The sequence below is a fragment of the Malassezia japonica genome, chromosome 5, assembly GCF_029542785.1.
Source record: "Malassezia japonica chromosome 5, complete sequence".
Taxonomy (NCBI): domain Eukaryota; kingdom Fungi; phylum Basidiomycota; class Malasseziomycetes; order Malasseziales; family Malasseziaceae; genus Malassezia; species Malassezia japonica.
The window spans coordinates 97568-123923 of NC_083374.1; the positions used below are offsets into that span (position 1 = coordinate 97568).

The 26356-nt window shown below is 59.3% G+C and overlaps 13 protein-coding genes across 13 annotated transcripts; 5 read left to right on the top strand and 8 right to left on the bottom strand.

Moving 5' to 3' along the window:
• Positions 1-37: 37 nt before the first annotated feature.
• On the top strand, positions 38-2458 carry HIR1 (HIR complex subunit; the record flags this gene model as incomplete). The annotated part of the gene is made up of 1 exon (XM_060266769.1): positions 38-2458. One exon carries the CDS (start codon positions 38-40, stop codon positions 2456-2458), a length of 2421 nt encoding a protein of 806 aa, XP_060122752.1.
• Positions 2459-2476: 18 nt separating this feature from the next.
• Positions 2477-3319, bottom strand: MJAP1_002837 (uncharacterized protein; the record flags this gene model as incomplete). Its single annotated transcript, XM_060266770.1, has 1 exon — positions 2477-3319. The coding sequence occupies one exon, from the start codon at positions 3317-3319 to the stop codon at positions 2477-2479; it is 843 nt and encodes a 280-aa protein (XP_060122753.1).
• Positions 3320-3531: 212 nt separating this feature from the next.
• Positions 3532-5401, bottom strand: MJAP1_002838 (uncharacterized protein; the record flags this gene model as incomplete). The annotated part of the gene is made up of 3 exons (XM_060266771.1): positions 3532-4470; positions 4901-4917; positions 5173-5401. 3 exons carry the CDS (start codon positions 5399-5401, stop codon positions 3532-3534), a joined length of 1185 nt encoding a protein of 394 aa, XP_060122754.1.
• A 1462-nt stretch (positions 5402-6863) lies between these two features.
• MJAP1_002839 (uncharacterized protein) lies at positions 6864-7931 on the bottom strand (the record flags this gene model as incomplete). Its single annotated transcript, XM_060266772.1, has 1 exon — positions 6864-7931. One exon carries the CDS (start codon positions 7929-7931, stop codon positions 6864-6866), a length of 1068 nt encoding a protein of 355 aa, XP_060122755.1.
• Positions 7932-8247: 316 nt separating this feature from the next.
• GLO2 (hydroxyacylglutathione hydrolase) lies at positions 8248-9145 on the bottom strand (the record flags this gene model as incomplete). The annotated part of the gene is made up of 2 exons (XM_060266773.1): positions 8248-8513; positions 8539-9145. 2 exons carry the CDS (start codon positions 9143-9145, stop codon positions 8248-8250), a joined length of 873 nt encoding a protein of 290 aa, XP_060122756.1.
• A 293-nt stretch (positions 9146-9438) lies between these two features.
• HLJ1 (Chaperone protein dnaJ) lies at positions 9439-11376 on the bottom strand (the record flags this gene model as incomplete). Its single annotated transcript, XM_060266774.1, has 6 exons — positions 9439-9701; positions 9991-10069; positions 10098-10621; positions 10647-10871; positions 10897-10957; positions 10981-11376. 6 exons carry the CDS (start codon positions 11374-11376, stop codon positions 9439-9441), a joined length of 1548 nt encoding a protein of 515 aa, XP_060122757.1.
• Positions 11377-11500: 124 nt separating this feature from the next.
• CRC1 (carnitine transporter) lies at positions 11501-12436 on the bottom strand (the record flags this gene model as incomplete). Its single annotated transcript, XM_060266775.1, has 1 exon — positions 11501-12436. The coding sequence occupies one exon, from the start codon at positions 12434-12436 to the stop codon at positions 11501-11503; it is 936 nt and encodes a 311-aa protein (XP_060122758.1).
• Positions 12437-12562: 126 nt separating this feature from the next.
• MJAP1_002843 (uncharacterized protein) lies at positions 12563-14530 on the top strand (the record flags this gene model as incomplete). Its single annotated transcript, XM_060266776.1, has 2 exons — positions 12563-14449; positions 14483-14530. The coding sequence occupies 2 exons, from the start codon at positions 12563-12565 to the stop codon at positions 14528-14530; spliced, it is 1935 nt and encodes a 644-aa protein (XP_060122759.1).
• Positions 14531-17539: 3009 nt separating this feature from the next.
• MJAP1_002844 (uncharacterized protein) lies at positions 17540-18784 on the top strand (the record flags this gene model as incomplete). Its single annotated transcript, XM_060266777.1, has 1 exon — positions 17540-18784. One exon carries the CDS (start codon positions 17540-17542, stop codon positions 18782-18784), a length of 1245 nt encoding a protein of 414 aa, XP_060122760.1.
• Positions 18785-19150: 366 nt separating this feature from the next.
• On the top strand, positions 19151-19392 carry MJAP1_002845 (uncharacterized protein; the record flags this gene model as incomplete). The annotated part of the gene is made up of 2 exons (XM_060266778.1): positions 19151-19309; positions 19333-19392. The coding sequence occupies 2 exons, from the start codon at positions 19151-19153 to the stop codon at positions 19390-19392; spliced, it is 219 nt and encodes a 72-aa protein (XP_060122761.1).
• Positions 19393-19457: 65 nt separating this feature from the next.
• On the bottom strand, positions 19458-21786 carry ATG1 (non-specific serine/threonine protein kinase; the record flags this gene model as incomplete). Its single annotated transcript, XM_060266779.1, has 2 exons — positions 19458-21659; positions 21754-21786. The coding sequence occupies 2 exons, from the start codon at positions 21784-21786 to the stop codon at positions 19458-19460; spliced, it is 2235 nt and encodes a 744-aa protein (XP_060122762.1).
• A 215-nt stretch (positions 21787-22001) lies between these two features.
• NRC2 (serine/threonine protein kinase, AGC) lies at positions 22002-23993 on the top strand (the record flags this gene model as incomplete). Its single annotated transcript, XM_060266780.1, has 1 exon — positions 22002-23993. The coding sequence occupies one exon, from the start codon at positions 22002-22004 to the stop codon at positions 23991-23993; it is 1992 nt and encodes a 663-aa protein (XP_060122763.1).
• A 13-nt stretch (positions 23994-24006) lies between these two features.
• On the bottom strand, positions 24007-26226 carry MJAP1_002848 (uncharacterized protein; the record flags this gene model as incomplete). The annotated part of the gene is made up of 1 exon (XM_060266781.1): positions 24007-26226. The coding sequence occupies one exon, from the start codon at positions 26224-26226 to the stop codon at positions 24007-24009; it is 2220 nt and encodes a 739-aa protein (XP_060122764.1).
• Between the last annotated feature and the right edge of the window lie 130 nt (positions 26227-26356).

The following is a 26356-nucleotide window of genomic DNA, read 5'->3' on the forward strand; positions in this document are numbered from 1 at the left end:
CGCGCCTCCACTTGCAAACACCCCGCTTCTAGCCGCGATGACCGTCCAGATCACGGTGCCCGACTGGGTCGTGCACCGCGGCGACGAGCGGTCGAAGCGGTCGACAATCTATAGTCTTTCTGTGCATCCCGATGGGTCGCGACTTGCGACCGGCGGGCTGGATACCAAGATCCGCGTGTGGGCCACCGCGCCGGTGCTCGAAGAACGCGCGGCGGAGGACGCGGCGGAGCCCCGGCTGCTGAGTACGCTCGCGCGTCATACTGGTGCGGTGCTTGCGGTGCGGTGGTCGCATTCAGGGCGCTACCTGGCCTCGGGCTCGGACGACACCGTCGCGCTGATCTGGGACCTCGACACGTCGGGCATCGGCAGCGGCCTCGTGTTTGGCTCTGCCGAGACGAATCTCGAGCACTGGCGGCCGCACCGCCGCCTGCCGGGGCACGAGTCCGATGTGACGGACGTGGCATGGTCGGAGAACGATGCGTACCTCGCCACGTCCGGCCTCGACTCGCTGGTGATCGTCTGGTCGGGCTCGACGTTCGACCGCCTGCGCACCATCCGGGGACACCAGGGGTTTGTCAAGGGCCTCGCCTTTGACCCGGTCGACCAGTTTCTCGCGAGCAGCAGCGACGACCGCACCGTCAAGATCTGGCGCATCAGTGACTGGGGCCTCGAGGCGTCCATCACGGCGCCGTTTGAAAACAGCCCCAGCTCGACCTTTTTTCACCGGGGGTCCTGGACACCGGACGGCGCGAACCTCCTCGCCTCAAACGCAATGAACGGGCCGGTGTTTGTCGCGAGCGTCGTCAGACGCTTGCAGTGGTCCTCGGACATTTCGCTCGTCGGCCACGAAAATGCCGTGACCGTCGCGGCGTGCAGTCCCCGCCTCTTTCGCACAGAGGGGGGGGGCGTCGCGACCGCCGTCGCGCTGGGGTCGCAGGACCAGGGCGTGTCTGTGTGGATCACCGGCCACCCGCGGCCGGTCATGGCAGCGCGCGACGTGTTTGAGCGCCATGTGATGGACCTGTCGTGGTCCAGTGACGGGTACACGCTGTATGCATGCTCGTCCGACGGCGCCGTCGCCTCTTTTGTCTTTACTCCTGCCGAGCTCGGCGAGGCGGTGCCCGAGGACGAGCTGCAGACGCTGCGCAAGGCGTACGGATACGTGCCCAAGACGCGCGCCGCTCACTCCGCCTCGGCCGCGCTTCCGGGACGCGCAGGCGCACAGGAGCGCCCGCACATGCTCACGGTGCGTCCCTCGGCGCCGGGCGAGCGCCTCAAGCAGCAAATCTCGCGGAATGCCGACGGAAAACGGCGCATCCGCCCGACACTCCTCGCGGGCGACGCGGCGCCGGCCGACGCGTTTGCCGCACCGAGCGCCAAGCGCTCTGCCGACGTCCTCGCATCCTTCCCGGGCGCAGGCGGGCGCGCGCTCGGCAGTGAAAAACGCGCGGCGCTCGCAGCCGAATCACTCGCCGTATCGCTACCGAAAAGCGGGCCAAGCGGCCTCCGTACGCCCAACGTGCAGACCGCGCTCCGTGTTCCGTGCACGTACGGCGCAGTGGACGTCCGCAACCACACCGAGCAGGCCTCTGAGATTGCATTGGTCGACAAGGACGAGCAGGTGCAGTGGCTCGATTTTGTCCCGTCGCCCGTGGTCGGCGCCGTGGCATGCGAGGCGTTTGTGGCCGCGTCGCTCGCGGACGGGACCCTCTTGTGGTACTCGCCCAGGGGGCCGCGGCTCAGCACGCTCGTGCTTTCCGTGCCGTGCCTCGAGCTTGCGTGCCACGGATCGGTGCTAGGCGCCGTGTCGTGCGACGGCGAAGTCCGCCGCTGGGACGTGGCGCGCGGCACGGCGCTGCCGGGATCGGCGCGCCTGCCGCACGGTGCAGACGTGCACAAGTTTTACGTGCATACGAATGGCGTGCCGGTCGTCGTCCTGAGCAACGCGCTGGCCGTGGGGCTCGACCCCGAAAAGAATGCGCTGCTCACGCTCTCCTCCGCGTGGCTTGCGCAGCACTCGACCGCATGGGACGCCACAGGCGCGGCGCGCGAGCCGGTGCGCAGCATCGAGAGCGAGGTGGCTGCGCTACGCTCGACACACGCGTCTTCCGTCTCGACGCATCCCGAGTTTGCGCTTGCGGCGACGCTCCGCCATCTCGAGACGCGCATCGCCGCGGCCGAGCTGCTGGAGAGTGCGAACGAGTACCGCCAGGCCGTGCATGCGCTCGCACGCCAGCTCGCAGAGCAAGGTATCCGAAACCAGGCCGAAGACCTCTTGCGCTCCTTGCTCGGCCCCATCTACTACCAGCCGGGCGTGCAGCCAGCATGGAAGGCGAGCGTGTGTGGCCTGCCGAAGCGCGAGCTCCTTGCGTCCGTCTTGTCCGTGATGGGCACCAACAAGGCTCTGGCCGAGCTTGTCCAGCATGTCGAAAGTCTGCTTCGTGCAGTAAGCACGTAGATATATACCCACTATTTCCTAGTCCCAGTAATAGGTGCGCATTTCCCACTCCGCAAAAGGGTCGGACCACGCTTTCCCTGCCTCGTCGCCCGCCGCGCCGGCGCACACAACCAGGGGAGAAAAGTGCTCGGACCCGTTGCGGGGGTGCGCCTCGTACGCAAAGTCCCAGTTGCGCCACTGGAGCAGCGCCGCGCGGCGTTTCGCCGAGTCAGGCTGCATCACGGCAGTGTCCACTTGTTGGTTCCAGTGGCGCTGGCGCTGCTCCGACATGACATCGCCTTGCGAGCCAGAAATCATCAGGCGGATATTGTGGAAACTCGCCGAGCCCGAGCCAACGATCGCGACGTTGGCATCGCGCAGGGGGGCAAGCGCCTCGCCGAGGGCATACAGCTCAGCAGGGTCTTGGGACGCAAGCACCGAGACTTGGACAATGGGAATGTCGGCCTTGGGGTGGATGAGAAGCATGGGGACAAACACGCCATGGTCCCAACCGCGCTTGTCGTCGAGCTCACTAGGAATATGCTTCTTTTTCAAGAGCTCCTGGACCTTTTGGGCAAGTTCAGGGCTGCCGGGCGCATCGTACGTGTACTTGTACGACTCGGGGGGGAAGCCGTAGTAGTCAAAAAGCAGCGAGTGCTTCTTGTTGCTGCTAATGTGGACGTTTTTGGTCTCCCAATGCGCCGTAACAAGGACAATAGCACTGGGGCGCTTCGACACGTCGCTTCCTTCGGCTGTCCGCAGGATCTGGGGGACCCGCGTGCGCATCGAGTGCGCCAGCTGTTTTTGCGTGGGGGCACCAAGCAGCGGCATGGGGCCGCCGCCGTGTGTCACAGAGATGACAGGAGCACGGAGAGTCGTCATTGAGATGGAAGTAGACGTTGCGTTGTGTTGCGCGTAATATAAGGCAAGAAAAAGGCCGCCTGTGGCAATCCAAGCCGCCGGACTTACTAGGACGACGCGAATGGTACGAAGCATAATTGTTCGTACCCCGGCGTTAATTTTCGTGTGCGGGGATAAGCAATGGAGGACCTGGTAGGCCAAAACAATAAAAAAGTGGGGACTATGCACAACGATTACCAGATGGTATGGCCGCCGCTCACGATAATGTCAGCTCCGTTGCAGAACGAAGAGGCATTGCTAGCGAGCCAGGTAGCCACACCGCGCAGTTCCTCGGGACGACCGATGCGGCCCAGTGGATTACCGTCGCTCCAGCGACGGAACATCTCCGGGTTCGAGTCGAGCAGGCCCGAGACCATGTTGGTGCGGATATAGCCAGGAGAGATTGTGTTGACACGAATGTTCATAGGGCCCCATTCGGCAGCCAGGTTGCGACCCAGCTGCAGAACAGCGGCCTTGGATGTATTGTAGGCAGTCCATTGTTGGTCACGGTTCACGACCGTGCCCGACATGGACGCAATTAGGATAATGGAACACTTCACGTCTTCTTGTTGATGCATGACACGCGCAGCAGCTTGGGCAGTAATAAAGACACCTGTCGTGTTCACCTCGAGCATCTGGCGGAACTTGTCAATGGGGTAGTCGAGTGCAGAGTAGGTTTGGAGAATTCCGGCGCATGCGACACAGACATCCAGCGTGCCGGTGTTGGAATGCTCGAGGATGTAGGGCATGGCTTCGTTCATCTCATCCTGGTTGGTGACGTCCGCAGAGATATACTCAATCTGGCGGTCCATCAGCTTGCAGTGCTCCGCCACCTGCCGGAATTCTTCACCAGGCTCAGAGGGAAGGTCAATCACATATACGTGAGCACCAGCTTCGACGTAGGCAAGCGCCATTTCCAGACCAAGACCGCGGTTGCCGCCGGTCACGACAGCCGTCTTGCCTTCCAGAGAAAACTCGGAGAAGATCGACGTAGTATGGCGGTCCATGGTCTCGGTATTGTGGTTCAGAATAGCATTCACGCCAATCTTAGACTTAGCAGGGGGCGGTCCAGGATTTATGGGCATCTCATCCTCGCCCACCGACTGCCGAGGCGGCGCGTTCCAACGCTTCACCTCGCCGGAAGGGGTGGACCATACACTGAGCATACGCAAAGACGTTGGGCGAAGGGCCCTGCGGGCGGCGCGCAGGGGAATAGATGACTGCAGAGTGCGGAGAAACATGGTTAATGTAGAGCGGCTACGTTGTGGGGTATCACTCAGAAATGAGCCCACTTTATATAGTCTACAGAGTTCGGCTGTTTAGGTCTTGTGTTACGCCAAGCCCGCCTTAGGCGCGAGGGGCTCCCCATTCCATAAAAACTAAGAAACCCCAATACGCATCTGCTGTTTAGTGTCAAATGATTTTTTCACGCGTTTCGCGGACATCTTCTGAAATAACACTGCCCCGCAACTCCGAGCATCCGTTTATATTGTGGCAAAAGTTAAAATTAACAGTGCTCAGCAGTGCCCTTGAAAATTTGGAGACCAATGAATATCCTGGTACGTCACACGGCACCTCGTCTCGCCGATGCATACGCCTAAGCATGACCGTGCTTTCATTTTCTGCGGCGCTCAATCGGAATAAGTACGTGGAGGCCCGTGCGACAGACGGGGCTGTGCGGACATGCGGGGAAATGGAAAATGCGAAGTTGGTACTATGAACAAATGCTTACCAGATGGTGTGACCGCCACTGACGATGATGTCAGAGCCGTTGCAGAAGGAAGATGCATGACTTCCAAGCCAGACAGAAACGCCACGGATCTCGTGGGACTTACCAATGCGGCCCAGAGGGTTGCCATGACTCCAGCGCTTAGACATTTCGGGGTCCGAATCCAGTTTCTCCGAGACAAGACTAGTACGGACATAACCCGGGGAGATTGTGTTGACGCGAATGCTGTTGGGGCCCCATTCGGCGGCCAGGTTGCGGCAAAGCTGCAAAAGAGCAGACTTGGAGGTATTGTAGGCGACGGATTGCCGGCCACGGTTTGCCACCGAGCCAGACATCGATCCAACAAGAATGATAGATCCGGAAACATGCTCTTGCGACTTCATTACACGAGCAGCGGCTTGGGCAGTAATGAAAGCACCAGTAGTGTTCACTTCGATCGTTTCCCTGAACTTGTCCACGTCATAGTCCAAGGCAGAGTGGGTCTGCAGAACGCCTGCACAAGCCACGCATATATCCAAGGAACCGGTATTGGAGTCCTCACGAATGTATTGCATGACCTCGTTAATTTCCTCCTCATTAGTCACATCAGCCGAGATATATTCAATTTGGCGATCCATAAGCCAGCAGTGCTCTGCTACGCGCTTGAACTCGTCGCCAGGCTCTTCCAGGAGATCAATGACATAAACGTGGGCACCGGCTTCCACGTAGGCAAGAGCCACTTCCAGGCCCAGACCACGGTTTCCACCAGTGATCACCGCCGTTTTACCGACAAGCGAAAATTCGGCAAAAATGGGCGTAGTGTGCATGCCCAGATCGGCGCTATTCTTGTTCAGAATAGCATTTACACCGATCTGTGTGACGGGCGGCGGGGGTCCGGGGTTGGTGGGTATCTCGTGCTCGGCCACCTGTTTCCGCGGGGGGGCTTCCCAGCGATTCACATCATTCTTTGGGTTCGACCAAAGAGCAAAAGCGCGAGAGGCAGTAGGGCGTAGACCCTGCGCAGCCGCACGCAGCGTTGTAAAGGATGGGAGCGCTCGTGATGGATACATCAAGAACGAGTTTGGTTGGAAGGGAAAGCGGGACTGATTTACATAGAATTCCGTTTGAGCAGGCCAGTGCCCTAACTCCCCTTTTGCCCGCTTCCCCGAGCACGCCAAGGCAGGGTTTTTTCAAAATTACGTACACCTACCCCAACGCAATTTCGGGGATTTACATCCCCATTGAGCTGTCGGACTAGGGTTAGGGTTTGGACCCTGACCCTACTATTTCGAAGGACAAATCAGCAGCCAGGTTTGTGTTTCGATCTGCTCCGGATGTGCACGGATAACGGACGCGGCTAAGGGAAAGCGGAGAATCCGCCAATAATACTCGGTAGTGGTAGGCAACACCCTGGGTTGTTTCTCCCCAGGAATTTCGCTTGCACATTAGCCAAGATTGCGCGCTATTCCAGTGTAACGGAGATATGGAGTGGATTCTGCCAATCCCTTTACAGGTTCAGGGTGTGCCTATGAAGGCCGCGCGACTCGGGACGAAAGACGGGAACAAGTATTCTCCGTAGGACTAGCGGCAAAGAGTAGACTAGTAGTTCCTTTTGATATCTAGATAGGTATTGCGAAGCACAGCCATGCCAAGGTCTATGATGCCGAGGATGCTAATGTTGGGGTGACTTGCAGCGCACAGCCCTTATCAGGCCATTTCGGCCGTGATTATCGTCGCGGCGCCCAAAGTGGAGGTCCAAGCGCGGGAAGCACACGTCAGTCGATACCTGAAAATGAAATAAGGAACTATTGACAAAGATTACCAGATTGTGTGACCACCGCTGACAATGATGTCGGCACCGTTGCAGAACGACGAGGCATCGCTGGCAAGCCAGACAGAGACACCACGCAGCTCGTGGGGACGACCAATACGGCCCAGGGGGTTGGCGTCGCTCCAGCGACGGAGCATGTCAGGGTCAGTGTCGAGCTGGTCGGCGACGAGGTTGGTGCGAATGTAACCAGGCGAGATAGTGTTGACACGGATATCCTTAGGGCCCCACTCGGCGGCGAGGTTACGGCCGAGCTGGAGAACAGCGGCCTTCGAGGTGTTGTAGGCGACCCACTGCTGGTCACGGTTCACAACCGAACCCGACATCGAGGCGATGAGGATGATCGAGCCGTGCACGTCGGGCTGAGCGTGCATCACACGGGCGGCGGCCTGGGCAGTGATGAACACACCGGTGGTGTTGACCTCCAGAACCTTGCGGAACTGGTCAATAGGGTAGTCGAGGGCAGGGTAGGTCTGCATGATACCAGCGCAGGCCACACACACGTCGAGCGAGCCAGTGCCAGAGTGCTCGAGAATGAAAGGCATGGCCTCGTTCATCTCGTCGGGGTTGGTCACGTCCGCCGAGATGTACTCAATCTGGCGGTCCATCAACTTGCAGTGCTCCGCCACTTGAATGAAGTCGTTGCAAGGCTCATCGGGAAGATCGATAACGTAGACGTGGGCACCAGCCTCAACGTAGGCAAGGGCCATCTCGAGACCGAGACCACGGTTACCACCGGTAACCACAGCAGTCTTGCCCTCGAGCGAGAACTCGGAGAAAATCGAGGTGGTGTGACGGTCCAATGTCTCGGGGTTGCGGTTGAGAACAGCGTTCACACCGATTTTGGAGGTAGGCGGGGGAGGGCCGGGGTTGATCGGCATCTCGTCCTCGCTAACAGGCTTGCGAGGCGGGGGAACCCAGCGCTTGACCTCGGAGTTGGGCTTGGTCCAAAGGGTGAAAGCACGGGCAGCGACAGGGCGACCCTGCATAGCAGGGCGCGTAGCCTGGGCAGCCGTGCGCAGGAGCGCAGACGAAGGCAGGAAACGGGGGTTGATCATTGAGATACGCAGAGGTGGGTTGCTAGGAAGAGGAAATTCTACACCGGAGGCTTTATAAATCGCGAAGACTCGGGGCAATCGACTGCCTGGCTTATTCCCGCCCCGCCCCCAAGGCCAGCGCGCCAAACCTGGCCTGCGCCGAAATTACATTGCCCCAATGCAGCGACTGGGATTTATCGATATGTTCGTAATTGATTTGGTCTATTTTCATCCTACGACAAATGAGAAGCGCCGACAGAATCCGGCCTCCCTAGACCTCCACCTCGAACGGCCTTGAGAAACCCCATTCTAACGGGAACGTGGAGGCGTAATTACATTAAATGTTCGTGCGCAGCGCGCCCGCATTTTTGGCTTCGCGCAAGTACTGCATCGTTGACACGGGGTCGCTGGTCTTGGCAACGCGCTGCACTTCTGGATCAGAGACGAGCATAAAGGGGTTGTGCTCGCGCTCCTCGGCGAGCGTGTACAGGCCCGTAGTGATGCCCTGGTTCCGCTTGGATTGCAGGTCGCGAACCAGTGCCTGGATTGCAGGGCGGTTCGGCAGGACGGCGGCGCTGAAGGCAGCATTCGATTTCGTGTATTCTAGAATTAGTTGTGAAATACGCACCATGCCCGCAGTAGACGAGCGTGTCGTCCGGGAGCGAAGCAAGCACTTTGTTCAGTGCGGTGTGCATCTCTTCCGGGGTACCCTCGAAGAAGCGGCCGCAGCCAGAAATAAAGAGAGTGTCGCCCGTAAAGACGCCCCGCTTCTTCTCGCCCGCAGCGCCCTCCTTGACGCCATTCGGCGTCTTGGCGAGCTCATCGTTGCTGCGCGCATCGTCCACCAAAAAGGCAATCGAGTCGCGCGTGTGGCAAGGCGTGGCGTGGCAGCTCACCGCCACAGGTGCCGACTTGGAAAACAGCGTGAATTTGTCGCCGTCCTTTACGACATTGGTCACGCCGTCAATCTTGGGCGAGCCACCGTAGATGAGGCGGCTGGGGAACTCCTTCGCAAAGGTTTCGTTGCCACCAGCATGGTCGTAGTGGCCGTGCGTCGTAATGGAGCCGATAATGTCAGAATCGCTTAGACCCGCGTCGTGCGCCGCCTGGCGCACCTTGGCGACGTCATAAGGGTCCACAAAGACTGCTTCCGGGCGTACGCCATTCTGGGTCGGCGTCGACATCAGGATGTAGGCATAGTTGTCCTCGCGCACAGGCACTGGAATGATGCGCATGTTCCGCAGTTGGTTAGAGAGGCTAGAGAGAGACGTGCGTATACCAAGTGTAGGCCGTACCAGAGAGCGCACGAGCATCCAAGATGGTGACGTCGGCGTGGAGGGGACCCGCATTTCGCATTACAAATCCATAATTCCCCGACAAAGTTAGGGCCGCGATCAGTGTAGAAAATGACGTGGGGTGTGCACCGCCACGATGCATACTGTACATAGTCTATTCACGTCAGCAAGGGTTAGGGTAAGTCCCTAGGCCAGTTGACGTTTGCCAAGTCGTTGTCACATGACGATCGGCATTAGTTGTTCTGGCTGAACTTGTAGCCGCACTTGGGGCAGTCGTAGAAGACGGTAGAGCCTTCGTCCGCACTGCGCAGCTGAAGGGTATGGAAGTTCATCTCTTCGTTGCCGCATCCCGGGCACTTTTCCTTGATCGTGGCCTGCTCCATAGCAGCGCCGCCGTCGTCACCGAGCGCGTTGCTGACCAACTGGCGCTTTTGGCGGAGCACCGACGGGAATGCACTGGGATGCGATCGGGTGACGATCTCCATGTTGTCGTAGACTAGAGTCAGTTGACAGTGTAAAACGTACTGCGCGCATCCTGCACTGTACCACACGGAGCACACTTGATTACGTCGTCATTTTCCGGCAGATCGAGCAGCGATCCGCATGCCGAGCAGAATAGCAAAGATCCAATCTTGTCTGGTGTGAGAACAAACGCGCTACATACCAGGAAGCACTACGCTCGTCGTCATCGTCACCAAGCGTCGTCGCCAAAGCAAAAACCACGTTTGGCCCAAATTTTTCGTCACGTGTAGCCTCCACACGACTACTACGTAGGGTCTAGAGACGAATGTGGTAGAGGCGAGCGAGCTGCTCGCAGCTCTCGTACACCTCTGCCTGGATCTTGGCAATCTTGGCCTGGTCACCCTGTATGTTAGAATAGAAGAAGACGTACACCAAATCCGAAGAACCCTTGCGCGTCCAGCAGGCGCCGGCGTTTGTACTCCTGGGCATTCTCACACTGGCGGTAGAGCTCCTTCATCCAGGCGTCCTCGACGCGTTTTTCAAATCCAAGTAGTTCGGGACTGCTCTTGTCCTTGGAGAAGCGCTGCATGGTACTACCCTTGCGCGTCGAAGTCTGTGTCGAAGTCACAAACGGATGGCGCGCAAACGACACAGGGTCGACGTAGTACGACACGCCCCGCTCAAACGTCGTGCGGTGCGCACGGTGTAGAGTCGTTGGCCGCCAGCGGAAGTCGGGGTCTGGCGTCGTGAAGAGTGTCGGCAAGTACGACAGGAGCGAGAATGCCACGAGAATAAGGATAGGGAGCAACTGGAACCACAGGCCGGTTTGGTTGTTGTTGTTACCCTGGCGCTGCCCTTGCGCAGGGCGCTGGCGTGCACCTCCTGCGCGGTAATACTGCGTGCGGAACCCTGGGCCGCCAAAGGTGAACATGGGTCCGCCTGCGCCAAAGCCAGCTGGGTGAGCAAAAACTACACGTACGACCAGCTCCCATCCCCCCGCCAAAGAACATGTTGAAGAGGTCCTCGGGGTCGACCTCTTGCCCCATTCCTGGGCGCATGCGAGGTCCCTGGCCAAAGCCAGAGAAGGCATTCGCCGAGCTGGACGCGGACGCAGCGCCGAAACGGCTGTCTGGATCGCCGCCAAAGCGGTCGTATGCTGCGCGCTTATCCGGGTCCGAAAGCACCGTGAACGCTTTGGAGACAACTGCGGGTGAGCAAGCAATACCTACTCTTGAAAGCCTCGTCTGCGCCCGGAGCGCGGTTCTTATCGGGATGCAGCTGCAGCGCGAGCTGGGTCAGCAAAAGACACGCACCTTCCTATATGACTTTTTCACGTCCGTCTCCTGGGCCGACTTTTCAATCTCTAGCACCGCATAAAAGTCACCGCCTGCGCGCTTCACACGCCGGACGATTTCGACCTGCTTCTCCGTGTACTCCCGTTTGTCCCCCGGCGTGTTGGACGTCGTGGTTTTTGTCGTGTTGGAAGTATAAATGGTCTGCGACTTGGGGTCGGCGGCCTTGCTCGGTCCGCTCGACGTGGGATCGGCTTGTGCGCCAAACTTCTCGAGGCGCGTGACGAGCGTCGTCGCCTCCGGCGTCGAGTAAATGGCCACGCTCTTACGTGCCCACTTCAGCGCTGCATCCGTGTTTCCGGAGGAATCATGCTTGCGCGCAAGCTCGAACGCCTTGCGAGCCTCTTCCGCGTCCATCGCCAGCGGACAAGTGGAAGGCGACGGGGCCACGTCGTCTTTACTTCCCCGTTACTTCGCGCATAGATCCCAGACGTGGGGTCGTTATCACGAGGAGAAAAGATGCGTGTGGCTATGGGTGCATCTAGAAGAGCTTGTCGAGGACCTTGGACGACATCTCGACACCGACGAACACGGCAGCATTCGCAGGGAAGGCACGCGCCATGGCAGGGCCAAAGCCCTTGAAAAGCGCACCGACACCGTCGGCGGCGACCGTCTTGCGAGCGCAGTCGAGGAAGCCCTTGTAGGTGCCCTCCGGAGCGCCCTGGTAGCGCGACTTGATGACATCCGGAGGAATGGCAAAGGCCCACATGGCCATACCAGCAAGTCCACCGGCAGTGATCGTGGTGAGGATGTTCACGTCCTTCGGGTCGGAGTTCTTGGGCAGGAGCGCGCGCTTGGCCAGCTCGTAAGCAGCAAAGTAAGCAGCCGAGCCGGGACCGTCACGCGCGAGCGTGGCACCGGTACCCTTGAAGACCGAGCGGAGACCGCCCTCCTTGTAGAGCTGGCGGACGACATCGGCGGGACCGTTGTAAGAGGGGCCGCCGGCGTTCTGGCCCTGGAGCTGGAGCAGGACCTTGACACGCTCCGCGGGGCCGGCCACCAGCGTAGTGGGGACAGCGCTGAAGAAGCCCGCAAAGGCCAGCTCACCAAGCGAGAGCTGAGGGTCCTTGCGGTGGGGGGTCGCACCGTAGACGATCTTCTTACCGAGATCGTACGAAAAGAAGGACAAGGCAAAGATGGGAGTGACACCGATCAGAGGGGGACCCATACCACGGTAGAGACCCTTGATACCATCAGCCTTGATGGTCTTGCCGACCACATCCATGGCACCCGAGTAGGTGCCCGGGGGCGCGGTCTGCAGACGCGTCTTAATCAGGTCAAAGGGATGACCAACCAGGATGGCACACACGCCACCCATGCCACCAGAAATGAATGACTTGGCGGCCGAGGCCACGCTAGTGGCCTGCTTCTGCTGCTGCTCGAGTTCAACGCTTTCAGTCGCAAGGTCGTCCGCCATGGTTGCTGCACGAGAGAAGAAACGCCTGCGTGCCCATAGCCGGGGCGTGGGCGCCGGGCCGGTACCCACGTGGCCCCACGTTGTCATTCGAACTAAGCACGCACCTTCGTGGCACGGTTCAGTGCGATGGCCGACACCTTTTTGTCGCTGCCAGAGTTCTTTGAAAACGACATAGGCGAGAGTCTCCTATGCCGTACGGAGACGCTCGGGTCCTTCCGTGAGCTGGGTCCTCCGGATTTATGCCATGTGCTCAAGTCGAACGGACGCAAGGAGGTTGGGTCCTACCACTATGTTTCGGGCGTAGACGCCTCGTCGTCTGCGACGCTCGCGACGTACATCACGAGTCTTGCATACGAGATGGAGCACCATCCCGCGTGGTTCAGTAGCAAGTCGCCCTATAAGCTCAAGGGCGGCGTGTACTGCTGCTTCAACGCAATCTCGCGTGTTGATCTCCGCGTCGAGGTCTGCATTCCGGGTAGCGTGCAGACGTACGTGGTGAATGTGCGCGGCGAGCGCCAAGAGGCTACACCAGAAATCTGGCAAGAGACCTACCTTTCGGCGGTGCTCCGCGCGATCCTCTATGCGGATGATGCCAACTACCGCCTCGCGGGCTACCGTAAGCTCGACCCCATTCCGACCTTGGAGCACGAGTTCCGATTTTTGCTTGCTGCCGAGAACCTCTTTTTCAAGGGCTGGCAGCTGGGCAGCGAGCCCGAGATACAGGTGGCCACGATTGTCCACAACCATCTTTCAGCAGGCATCCTGAAATACTTTGGCGAGTCGTCGCGGTACGAGCAGGCGGTGAATCTGTTTGAGAAACTGTGGGCGCGTGAGCCAGAAGTGGCAGCGTTGGTCGCCAAGTCGTACCTCGGCATGAACCAGGAGGTGAAGGCCGTACAGATTATGCACCGTTCGCTGCAGCAAAACCCGCACAGCTACGTGCTCCTTCACGTCCAGTGCGACTTCCTCCGGAAAAAGGGACAACTGGATTGGGCTATTCGGCTTGCAAACCAGGCGGTAAGCTGCGCGCCGAGCGAGTTTGTCACCTGGGCCAAGTTGGCCGATTGCTTGGTGGATGCCGGTGAGTGGTCGGCGGCGCTCTTCACACTCAATTCGTGTCCCATGTTTACGTATAATGAGCGGGATCTGCACCGCATCCCTGAAGCTGCCCGGACGCACTTCCCGATTCGCCCTCTTGCGGCGCAGAGCAAGCTGCTCGACGAAGACAGCGCGAATGACAACGAGGCCGACGTCGCTCTCCTCCGTTTGCCTGCCCCGGCGTTGCGCGGTACCTTTGCGAGCGCATACGGCATCCTTACCAAGCTCGCGAACAAGATTGGTTGGGACGAACTGCTCAAGTGCCGATCGGAAGTGTTTGTGATGGAAGAAGAGTACCGCACCCAAAATCCTAGCCAAGAAGAGGTCAAGCAAGGTGAAGGAAGCGAGAAGTCTGGTTTGATGCAGCAGCCGGAAGCAGCAGGTGCTGCGGAGGAAAATGGCGCTCTTCCGAAACACAGGCATGAATCGGGACATTGGCTGTCGTTCACAGACAAGCGCCTGTGCGAACGCTGGCTGGATAACCTGTTCATGGTGCTCTATGAAGACCTGCGTGTCTATACGATTTGGCGTGCAGAACTTGCGCACTACCAGGCGCAATCGATGCCTTTCCGCAAGACAGGAACGGACTGGGAGATCTTGGGCGAGCTGGCACTCCGCCTGCACCACCCGGAAGAGGCACACGAGGCATTCCTGCAGTGCATTGGGCAAAAGTTTAGTCCCAAGGCATACCAGCGGCTTTTGGAGCACTGCGTCGAGATCAACAATCTGGAGCAGTGCTTGTCTATGGCTCTGTACCTCACCGCGTACAACTACCGCTGGTATACCGACTGTGTCTTCCCCGGGGCCGTCGCGACGAGTCTCTTCAAGTTGATCAACACCGAGGGACTGAGCAAGGTCTCCAACACGCTCATTTCCATGAAGCCTCCCCCGGCTATGCTCCGTCTGATGCAACGGGTACGTCGTAATTACCGCACATGCTAACCACAGTACTTTGCCTACGCGCAAGAATTCCGGATTCCCGGGTCGCAATTCTAGGCGCAGTGATCGTTTCCACGTGGCGAGGTTCAGGGACCTGATCAAAATTGGAGCCGCATTTAGAACCGAAAACCCCGATGCCCGTGCCTCGATTTGGACTGGCGAACTAGTGACTGGCCGGAATTGCAGATGAATGGCCCAAGATTTTGGCATGGCAGTGTAGCTCTACCTAGTGCATAAATTCCCTGGCCGATCTTTCCTCCTACCTCTTTCCTCTTTTGTCCAAGCTAAAATACATGGTAGAAGAGGAATACCCGCGCCATGATTCGCATGACACTGTGAAAGTGTCATCATCTACAGCTTCAGTACGTATTGTTGTTTTGCAGGGACAGACTCCTAACATGGCAGGCACCTTTAGATTCCCAGGCTTATCATGGAAACAGTGAAAAGGATGCCCAAGAAGATGTGAATAAGCTCAGCAGTGCCCCAGGCGAAAGGGGCCAAACTGGTGAAAATAATGACCTGGAGCGGGGGCCTGTCAAGGAGGGAGAGTACATCGACGATGCTATCCCGACCGAGCTGCCCGACGGTTTGGTCGACGCCAAGAAAGCCAAGGGCTGCTCGTTGGTGCAATGGGACAATCTGGACGACCAAGAGCTAGCAACGAACTGGTCGTCCATTTATCGTTGGTATGTTACGATGATGGTGTGCGTCATGACGGTTACGTCGACGATCGTGTCGTCGGCGCCTTCGCAACTTTTGACGCAGCTGTCGGAGCATTACCAAGTAAGCGAAGAGGTTATCAAGGTCGCAGTCTTTGTTTTCTTGGCTGGGTATATCTTTGGGCCCATCTTCTGGGGCCCCTTGTCGGAACTGTATGGCACACGGCTCATGCTTTTTTTGTCCGGTATCGGAGCGACGGTCTTCAATGTTGTCTGTGCTCATTCGCCCAACATTGGTTCTTTGATTGTATTTCGATTCCTCGCGGGTGTGTTCGGCTCGTGCCCCTTGGCCATTGGCGGAGGCGTAATGGTGAATATCTGGCATAAAGAGATCATGGGTATCGGCATGGCAATCTTTGCGTCGGCACCTATGGCTGGTCCAGCGCTCGGCCCTTTGGTTGCAGGTTGGATTTCTATATCGGGTACCACCTTTCAATGGGTCTTTTGGTCGATGGCTATGTTTTCTGGAGTAATTACGTTTATTGTGACGGTTACGGTTTTGGAGACCAACCCAGGTGTAAACTTAGTCAAGAAGGCCAAACGACTGAGAAAGCAAACCGGCAACGATCGATTGAAGGCACCATTTGAGGTACGAAAGATCGATATCAAGGAATTGGCAACAAACCGCCTGATCACCCCGGTTCTCATGCTCATGGTATGTAAATGTCTCGCCCCAGTTTGCTAACGCACAGATGGAGCCTATGCTCTTTGCGATTACTCTGTATGTTGCATTTGTCTATGGCGTTCTCTACCTCTTTTTTGACGCCTATCCTGTGGTATTTGTGGAACATCATGGGCTCAACCCGGTGTTAACCGGATGTACATTCTTGCCGTTTCTGGTGGGGTGTGTTCTTGGCACTGTTTTCTACGCGTTCTTCGAGAACAAAATCTATCTGAAAAGGCTCAATGCGAGTCCCACCGACTCACTCCCCCCTGAATTTCGAATTCGGTCTACCATTTATGGGGCCCCCATTCTGGTCATCTCTTTGTTCTGGTTTGCATGGACCTGCTTACTTTCCGGTTCAAGGATATGGTCGCCGATCGTTGCAGGCGGATTTTTCGGTCTGGCGATCTTTTTCATCATGTTCAGTCTGTTCACATACCTCGCAGACACCTACAAGGGCATGACTGCTAGCGCTATTGCAGCTAATACTATGGTTCGGTCCGCCTTTGGTGTTGGGTTCCCTCTCTTTTCCACTCAAATGTACCACAAGTTGGGCCCGCCTATTGCAACGACCGTTCTAGCTTGTATTGCTGTCGTCATGCTTCCTATTCCATTTGTACTATACAAGTTTGGGCCCTACCTGCGTTCGAAATCCCGGTACGCAGCCTAAATGGTTTGCGTTCCAGCGTTACAAGCAACGATGTTGGAATGTAATACTACTCTGTCATTTGCCTTAATGAGCTATGTGAATTCTCACGAACCTCGCATTTTTTAAAAAATTGACTGTTGCAAACTACGCTAGGTGTACCTGACATGGAGAACTGTAGAGTGCACCTGCATTTTATCCTACATTCAGTTTTCTGAAACTCGGTAGCTAAGCAAAATCGACTTGCCCCCAAAAAAAAAATAGAATCGCGCTGTTCCTAACAAAGGGATGATCAAGCAAGCGTTGAACGTGGGGTGAACGGACAAATGCTACAGGGCTACATGCTTACCGGCGAAGTGCCTGAATCTCGCTTAACCTCTATTAAGAACATTATGCAGCTCCGCCATGGGGCGTGGCCTGAGTAACGATTCTGATTGGCTTGACATTACGACAAACCAACTCGCTTGGCACAGCTACTTGGCTAGCAGCATGACAAATGACGCAGAAATTCCATTGGACGGGAGAATTCAGGAACGAACCCGGCCGATTGCATGACTTCATGTCCCTCCCCCTACAGGTGATTGCGTATCAAAACACAAGCGAATTACCTGTTCACGTGCTTGAAATTCGGCATTTGAGTGATAGACTGATTGAGGCCACGGATCGATTGCCTGATATGGCGACAATGATTGGCCAAAATTTGTCATGCATTCAGCAGCAAGTCCCGTTTCGGTATTGTTATTTCGGTATTCGCTGAACTTTCGATAGCGAGGAATCGTGCGGTCCAGTCAAACTGCAGGTCAAAGGAGACGAACAGTACTGTGCCTAGCTGCCCGGTATTGAGTTTCCAGGCCAATAATAGGAAGTGGGTTCTCTACCAAGCGCCCTCCCCCCTTAACTTGTACAACCTTCCTTGCCATCTGCCGCGCTGCGTCGTGTTATGACATATGGTGATTGCTCCCTCTAACACGCAACCCAGCAACTGCGTCGACCGTCGCAAGTGGACGCCAGAGGAAGATGCCCTCCTGACGAGGGCCATGGCTCGCTTCCGTCACATGCAAGAGATCCGTTGGACCGAGATCGCCGCCGAAATCCCCGAGCGTTCTGCCAAGGCCTGCCGCAAGCGCTGGGTCAACGGTCTCAACGAGCGCTTGAAGAAGGGTTCGTGGACGAACGAGGAGGACGAAAGGCTCCGAGAGGGAGTTGCGATGCTTTCGAGCGATTGGGCTCGCATTGCCGATCATGTGGGCCAGCGCTCGGGAGACCAGTGCAGCAAGCGTTGGAGAGAGGTGCTTGACCCTGCCATCAACAAGACGAGCTGGACTGCCGAGGAGGACCAGCTCCTCACTCAGCTGTTCCATAAGCACGGCTCCTCATGGCAAGTCATTTCGACCCACTTCAACAACCGTCGCGCTCTGCAGTGCCGCAACCGCTGCTGCAAGCTGCTTGGTCTCCATTCCTACCCCCGTACGAAGAAGTCGCCGGTTGAGAAGAAGGCCAAGATTTCGGCGTCGCAGTCGCCGTCCTTGCACGTTTGCTCGCAGGGTGAGGTGCCGACTTCGCCCACGTACATTGACATGCCGAGCAGCATGTGGCCCAGCCTGAACATGTCGACCACTCACGAGCCCATGTCGGGCGCGCACGCGTTTGTGCCCGATCAGATCTTTAGCGGAAACATGCTTCAGAACGGCAATGCTGGCCAGGCATGCATCTCTCCGATCTCTCCGCTGTTTAACCAAGGCTGCAACCAGCAGGCCCAGGAGGACAATATGTTGGAGAATGGAAGCTCGCAGGGTCTGACTTCGCTGGACTCGTGGAACAAGGTTCAAGGATTCTCATCGCTCCAGCGCAAGGACCCTCCTGCTGCTCTCAACCTCAATGACCCGATCACTCAATCTGTGGGCGCTAACGACCAATTTTATTCACCGTTCTTCGCCTCTCCTTCGTTGTGTTCGAGCATCAGCACGTCGCCTACGACTCCGTCGGGAACTGATACCCTTGCTTTGCAAAGCACATCGAACCCGTCGACGATGCTGCCCTCGCCGATGGTGCAGCACCAGATGCCGACTCCGATGAACGACCGCTTCAGCTACGCTGCTCCGGCATCCGTGATGCCGGCTGAGAAGAATATGAATGCTATGAACTGGAACATGTATTGCGACAAGCTTGTATCGCTGCAAACGCCCCAAAATCCGGCCGGCCATGATGGAATGTTTTCTTCGATAATGAACAATGCGACGTCCACGAACCCCATGGTCTGGCTGCCAGACATGCAGTTCTAAAGGTGCGAATCATTACGTTTTCCTACGAATGCGTTTCTGAGAAGAATTTTACAATATGGATTGCTAATTTCTTTTGACGGGACTAGCGCCATGGAAGACACCATTGTGGTATTGCATTCCACGACCCTCAATAGTTTCGTCGGATTTTTTTTTTGTAATGGTATATGATACGACATTGATATCTCGGAGTATTTTCTCGCCTTCATGGTTTGTCCGAGCCGGTGTATGTAGCACGTCGGCGCTATGGCGTTATCTCGGAAAATTGCGCCGCTGGTAATGCAGTGGCGTTATGTAGGCGTTGTGGCGTACAATGTTGGTCCGCCGCGTGCCTGCATTTCACCACGTGGTTTCATTCTGCGTGCCACCATGTTTGGCCGCGTGGTACACTTGGTGGTGGACGCGATGCTGATCAGCGTCGTGCTCTCGGGCATCAAGCGCAACACTGGGCTCACATTGTCGCTCGCGCGTATTCCCAACCGAGATGTGCGCAAGTTTTTTAGCGCGTACCTGGAAGCCGGCGAATGGGTACGTCGAAAGCACTCACGCAGCTGATGGACTTTGCTGTCGTGATTCTTGGTCGGAGCAGCAGCTTTGAGCGTATCCGCTGAGAGTTCCTTTATATACCCTATACGACCAATCTCATGAACACCTGCAGTACTCTAATGGTATACATTCATGCGGTCGCGCCCGCCGAGGCCAGCTGCAGCGCGCCCAGCCGTTTGTTGATGCTTTTCAAAAACTTCTCCACGGTGGAAACAGAGTTGGTCGAAAGACCCATGCGGTCTTCGCTGGGGTCAAGCAGCCCTAGCAAGAGCGATGATGCGGTTTCGTACGCCAGCATGCAGCTCGTCGGGTCCCAGTGTAGACCATCGCGGTTCCCCTCGAGCTCGTCGAGGGCCGCCGCACGAGCCAGCTCGAGTGCCTTGTCAAAGATTTGGCGGTCGACGTGCTGGATGCTGTCCGGCAAGGTGTGCGAGCTGCAGCAGCTCCGGGCGTACATGGAGCGCTCGTAGCACTCGTTGAAACGCGCACGGAACCAATAGGCGAGTTCGCGCATCTCTGCCGTCGGATCCGTGTCCTGGAGCGATTCTGCGTAGCCATTGATTGCCGTCAGGCCGCGCTGCAAAAAACTCAGCGCGCGAACGTAGAGTGCGAGGCCCTCTGCCGCGGTGTTCTCTTGCATGTGTAGCGCGGCGGAGTTGGGGCTGCTGCCCACCGGGCTGATTCCCCCCTGCGGCAGTCGCGAGCCGTTGTTGTACTCCGAGATCTTGGCGTCGGCAAACTCGCTCAGTACGTACGACTTTTGCGCAAACCCCTTGAGCATGGCCGCGAGATCGTCGTCGCTGGCATCCGCAAACGGCGCCGCATGCGTAGTGGTGGCCGGCATCGACATCGGTTTGCCCGACAAGGGTTGCACGGTCGACGGGTCTTGGAAGGAGGCCGAGCGCACGGGATCCGCATGTTCAGGGCGCGGCGATCCAAAGAGGTGGTTGCCCGCCAAGCTGATCGCGCGCGATAAGGCACTCGGAGGCAGCGCGCCACGCTCCTGCCCCTCGGCCCGTTTCGGCAAAGGGAGCGGCGGTGTGGGCTTCGCCTCGGCCCCCGGCTCGAACCCGAACGCGGTGTTGGTGGTCCGGCTGCGGTCGTGGAGCGGCATGTCCATCAACCGGTTTGCCAGGGCCCCGTTCGTCTCGGCGTCCTTCTTATCAACTAGCACATAGTCGCGCGCTTCGTTAGCCGGCGGCGAGTCGTGCTGTGCTGGTGCAGAAGGGGGATAGGATGGCGACGTGTCGCGCATTTCCATATCGCCCTCGTGCCCCTCCTCGCGGGGGTGCACGAGCGAGGGCCGGTCCTCTTTGGACGCTTGCTCGGCCGGCGCCGGGGGGTCGTGCGAAGATGTGTAGGTGTGGTCGCTGAGCATCGACGCCGCCAAGTCGTCCTTGATAATGGCCCGTCCGACATACGGCACAGACACGATGATGTCGTCGTGGAAGAACTCGTCAAAGCTCACGCGCTCGACGGGATGCCGCTTGAGCAGTTTGCGAATCAAAGCCTTGATATCCGGCGCGACTTCGTGCGGCGGCAGCCGCGGCGGCTCGCCGTTGAGGCGCCGGCGAGTCGCATCGCGCTGCAGCGACTGCTGCGAGCGCTCGTCCGGAAACTTGATCCGGTCGTTGCTCTGTTCGATCCGGCGCAGGAGTTCCACGTGGTTCGTGGCGCGGAACGGTGGCTTGCCGACGGACATTTCGTAGAGCACCGCTCCGACGGACCACAGATCCGCCTTGGCGTCGTACTTTTCGTAGCGGAGAATCTCGGGCGCCATGTACAGCGGCGATCCACAGAGCGTCTTGGCGAGCGAGGCGGCCGGGAGCGAGCGTGCGAACCCAAAGTCGGCGACCTTGATCTGGGGAATTTCGCGCGGGTGTCCGCTTTCGAGGCACTCGTCGTCCGGGATGCGCAGCAAGAGATTCTGCGGCTTGATATCGCGGTGCACGATATCGCGGCTGCGCAGGAACCGCAGCGCGGAGGCGAGCTGCGTGAGGAACGAGCGCACCATGGCGTCGTTCAGCCCCCCATCTTCGGGATGCGGAAAGAGGCGGCGCTGCGCTGCCGCGAGCGGGTTGCTCAGTGCATCTCCACTCCATGGCGCGACATCGCCGCGCTTGCGGATGTACTGCGAGAGATCGCCGCCGGGGCAGTACTCCATGATCATGTGAATGTAGTCGTCCGTGTACAGGCAGTCGCGCAGGTCGACGATGTTGGTGTGCCGCATCGAAGTCAAAATCGAAATCTCGCCCTCCAAGTTCTCCAAGAGCTTTGGCGAGAGCTTGGCACGCGTCACCGATTTGACGGCGACCAGCTGGCGCGGCGGATCCTGCGTGAGTCGCGGCACGTACGCGGTGGTGCGCTCTATAAACCTGAGCAAAGGAACCCTTGCCTATCTCATGCTCCAAAACGTAGTCGCCTACGCTTATCGGCTCCCCATTCCGTTCCGAGGTCATGGTCGCGGTCAAGCACCACGTCACGCAATCTCCCGGTGTGGTTGGCCCCTGCGCAGTGGGGTGATAGGAGTCACGTGTCACGTGCGCGTGACGCCGGGCAGCTCCTGTCCACAACAGACATGGCAGCAGCGGCCGGCGCACCGTCTTCGCCTACGCAAGGTCGGCAGGGCCGCTGGCTCCACAAAATACGTTCAGGGCCGCTGCGTAAGAGCAGCATGATGAATATTGGCCAAAATGTGCAATCGCCGCCGTCGAGCTGTGCCGCCTCGCCACGCATTGGCAGTGTCACTTCGCCGACACTCAGCGCCGAGAGCGGTGCCTACCTCGAGCGGCCCATGTCGCCATGGTCCATAGGGGAGGAAGGGCGTGCCGAGGCACAGAGCCTCGGGAGCCCCAGGATCGCGGCACGTGTGCCGTCGCCGCCACCGCAGCGGGGCACGCCGCGGCGTGTGCTGTACATGGAGCCGAGTGCTAGCACCAGCTCCTCACTTTCGTCGGGGCCGAGCGTCGCGGTGGCCCCGTCGCTCTCGAGCATGCTCGGCGAGAGCAGCAGCGCCGAGGCGTACCAGTCGATGCCTCCGGCGCCCGACGCGCCCAAAGAGGCGCCTGCGCAGAGCCGCTCGGACCTTGCGCGCTGGATCCGGCGTGTATCGAGCGCACCGGATACCAAGGCACTCTTCTATGGGCGCCGACCATCGCAGCCGACGCAGGTTGTGCCCACCGACCTCGATTCGGGCCATGCGCCGCTGCCCGTTTTTGCGCCGCGCCACGAAGACGCATTAAAAGCGTCGCACACCGCGTCGGCCACCTCGCCCAACGTGCCGCAATCGGGCCCGGCCTCGCCGCGCATGCCCGAGACGCATGCAGAAGGCACCGCGTCGCCGCGTCGGGCTAAGCTTCTGCCGACGCTACGCACGAACCGCGCGCGGCACGTCTCTGAGATGCCGGCGCCGGAAGCGCCCAGGCCGCGGGGCATCTCGCGCCTGTTCAAGTCCAAGAGCTCCGGGACACTGCGCCAGGTCTCGGAAAAGCACCGCACCGAGATTCCGCCCGTGCCCCCGATCCCCGCACAAGAGGTACGCGTGCCGCCCGTGTCGCGCGTCAAGACGGTGCACTCGGCGGTGTCTGCGCAGAGCTTCCAGCACATCAAGCTGCTTGGCAAAGGCGATGTGGGACGCGTGTACCTTGTGCAAGAAAAACAAGGCAAGCGACTCTACGCGATGAAAGTCTTGTCCAAGGCCGAGATGGTCAAGCGCAACAAGATCAAGCGCGTGCTTGCCGAGCAGGCGATTCTTGTGTCGTCCAACCATCCGTTTATCGTGCCTCTATACCACACCTTCCAGTCGAAGGACTACCTCTATCTCTGTATGGAGTACTGCGCGGGCGGTGAGTTCTTCCGCACGCTCCAGTCGCGGCCCGGCCGCTGCCTCTCGGAGGAAGACGCAAAGTTTTACGCGGCCGAGGTCGTCGCTGCACTCGAGTACCTGCACCTGATGGGCTTCATCTACCGCGACCTGAAGCCCGAAAACATCCTGCTGCACCACACGGGGCACTTGATGCTCTCCGACTTTGACCTCTCGGCCAAGTCGGTGCAGCAGGGCGGAGCGGCGCCGGCCATGTTCCAGGCGTCGCCGCGTGCGATGCCGCTGGTCGACACGCGCTCGTGCATCGCAGACCTGCGCACCAACTCGTTTGTCGGCACCGAGGAGTACATCGCTCCGGAAGTGATCAAGGGGTGCGGCCACACGAGCGCCGTCGACTGGTGGACGCTCGGCATCCTTATCTACGAAATGATCTTTGCAACGACACCCTTCAAGGGGACTTCGCGGAACGCCACCTTTGCCAATGTCTTGCGCAAGGACGTGACTTTTAAGGAAGGCACGCCGATCTCGTCGCAGGGCAAGGCGTTCATCCGCAAGCTCCTTGTCAAGGACGAACACAAGCGCCTCGGCTCGCAGCTCGGCGCGGGCGAGGTCAAGCAGCACAAGTGGTTCGTCAACCTCTCGTGGGGCCTCTTGCGCAACATGACGCCTCCGATCGTCCCGACCGAGGTGAACGTCGCACAGATGGTCCAGGAAGCGGCAGAGAACCCGGTGAGGACCCTCGACTGGGAGCACCAGGAGACGCTCGAAACGCACGACGTACCGGCGCCAGACTCGCCCCGCCAGCCATTCCACGCGTTCAGCAACGTGTCGCTTCAGCGATAGCTTGTATAGTACACTATGGCGCTTTGCGCTTTCCCAACGAGATCTTGATCTTTTCGCGGGGGGCCTCGGGCGCCGAGGAGGACGCGGGCGCAGAGGACACCGGCGCAAACCCGGGCTTGGACGAGATGGGCGCAAACGCAGGTTTCATGGTCGGCTTCGGCGCCTCGGGCGCCTCGGGCGCCTCGGCGGGCGGCGCAGCGAGGCCCGGCGGCGGGCCCGACGGCGAGGCACCTGGCTGGGCTTTGCGCTTGCCCTTGCCCGTCTCCTTCTTGGCCGCCTTTGGCTGCTTGGAAATTTGCGCCTCGCGCTCGCGGCCAAGCAAGTCGATCTCCTGCGGCGCATGGTCCTTGTTGCCGACACTCAGCACCATGTGCGCCTGTCCGGTGCGCGCCGAGCGCTCCTGGAAGGCCTGGGTCATGGCGCTCGTGTCGCCCGCAAGCATGCGCTCCCTACGCCGCTCCTCTTCAATGCGCCGCAGGCGCTTCTCCTGCGCCTTGTACCCCGGTGCATTGCCGTGGAAGACGTGCGAGAGGCGCTTCCAGGCCTCCTTTTGCGAGAGCGTGCGCCCAAACTCGTCGTGGTATTCCAACTTGACGTCGGGGGTATAATCCTTGAAGCGGTCCGCGGCCTCTTGCGCCTCGCGCTTCTCACGCATGCGGTTCTCGCGCTCGCGCGTCGCCTGGTCCTTGGGCGCGCTGCGCGAGGCAAGCAGCTCCTGCTCGTGCTGCTTGTCCGCCTTTTTCTGCGCGGCGACCCATGCATCGTAGTGCAGCTGCTTCTTTTCGCGCTCGCGCTGCTCGGGCGTCGCCTCCTCGATCACGCCTTGGCTGCGCAGGAGACGCAGCGCGCCAGCAACGCCGCCGGACGCGAGATCGTCCGGCGCCGCCTCGGTCGCGAGCTCGCTCCATTCTTCTTCGGTGGGAATGCCGGCAGGCGTGTCGGGCGCGTCGGCGTGCGCATCGGCCTCGGTCGGAACGTCCTCTTGCGAGTGGTCTGCCGGCGCTTCTTGGGGCGGCGCCTCGCGTGCCTCTGCCTCGTCTGCCTCCATCGGCTCCGGCACCAGCAGCGACGAGGCATCGACACTGTCCTCCTTCTTCTCCTCTGCCGGACGCTGCGCAATCTGGCGCACAAACTCGGACGTCTCGTCAAACGTCATGCCCTCCTCTTGCGGCTCGGCGGCCTCGGCGGCCTGCTGCGCGGCAAGGTTCTTGGCGATCATCTCGGGCGTGATTTGCGTGATGGTCTTTTTGGCTTTTTGGCGGCGGGCGCGTGCGAGGCTTGCCGCAAGCTCGTCATCATCGACGAGGTTGTCGGTCAGGGTACGCTCGCGGGGCGCGGGCGCCTGTGGCGCCGCCGGCATCGGCGCCTCGTCCTCCTCCGGCTCGACTTTGACACGCGTCGCCTGGCGCTTCTTTTTCTTGGACTTTTTGAAGCCGACGTCCGCGGCCTCGTAGTCGGACACGGGGACGTTTTTGAGATAGTCGAGCGTCGTCATCTGTGCATTCCGTGCCTCGGCGGCAGCCTGCTGCGCCTGGCGGGCCTCGGCACGCTTCGCCATATCGCTCGTGGACGCGGCGTCGCCGAGGCGGAAACCTGCGTCGGTCGAGCTCGTCGCGGGCGCCGCGTCGTCGTCGTACTTGCTAAGCACGCCGCCACGCTTGCCGCCCTCTTCAAACTCGTCGTCGTCGAGGCCCGTGTAGGCCTTGGGCCCTTTCTTGCGCTCCTGGTTCTGCCTGTCGCGCTCGGCGCGTGCCAGACTCGCATCCACCAGCTCGTCCTCGCCATTATCCAGAACTCCCTGGTCACGCAGCGTAAGCACACGCTCGTTGCCCGAGGCAAAGTCGTCGAGGTCGTGCGCCACGCGCAGGCCTTGCAGATCCGCCGCCGAGTACTCGGCCTGGACGCGCTTTTCCTCCTCCTCTTTTTCCCGGAGGATCCGCGCGGCATTCTCCTTCGCACGCCGTCCTTGCGCCTTGACCCATGCCTTGGCACCCTCGTCGCGCTCCTCCTCGCCGAGCGTCGGCCCACGCAGCTGGCGCGCCAGTGCGCGGCGGTTCTGCGCCTTGGCGATGCGCTCGCGCGTCGCGTCCTCTGCCTCTTTTTGGTGCGCCGGCGCCGATACCTCCGTCTCTGTCTCCTTCGGCCCATCGTCCTCCAGCGGCTTGAGGCCGAGCGAGATACGCACGCGGTTCGTCTCCTCCAGCGTCAGCGACTCTTTGTGGAATTCGGCCATGGCGGAGTGGAGCACGTGACCTCCACGCCACGGGCGCCGCGTCGGCGTTTCACCGCGATACGGCCTGAGGACGCTGCTTGGCTGGCCATGCACAATTTTCTCGGGCGCCGCAAAGCAGCGGAGCGTGCTG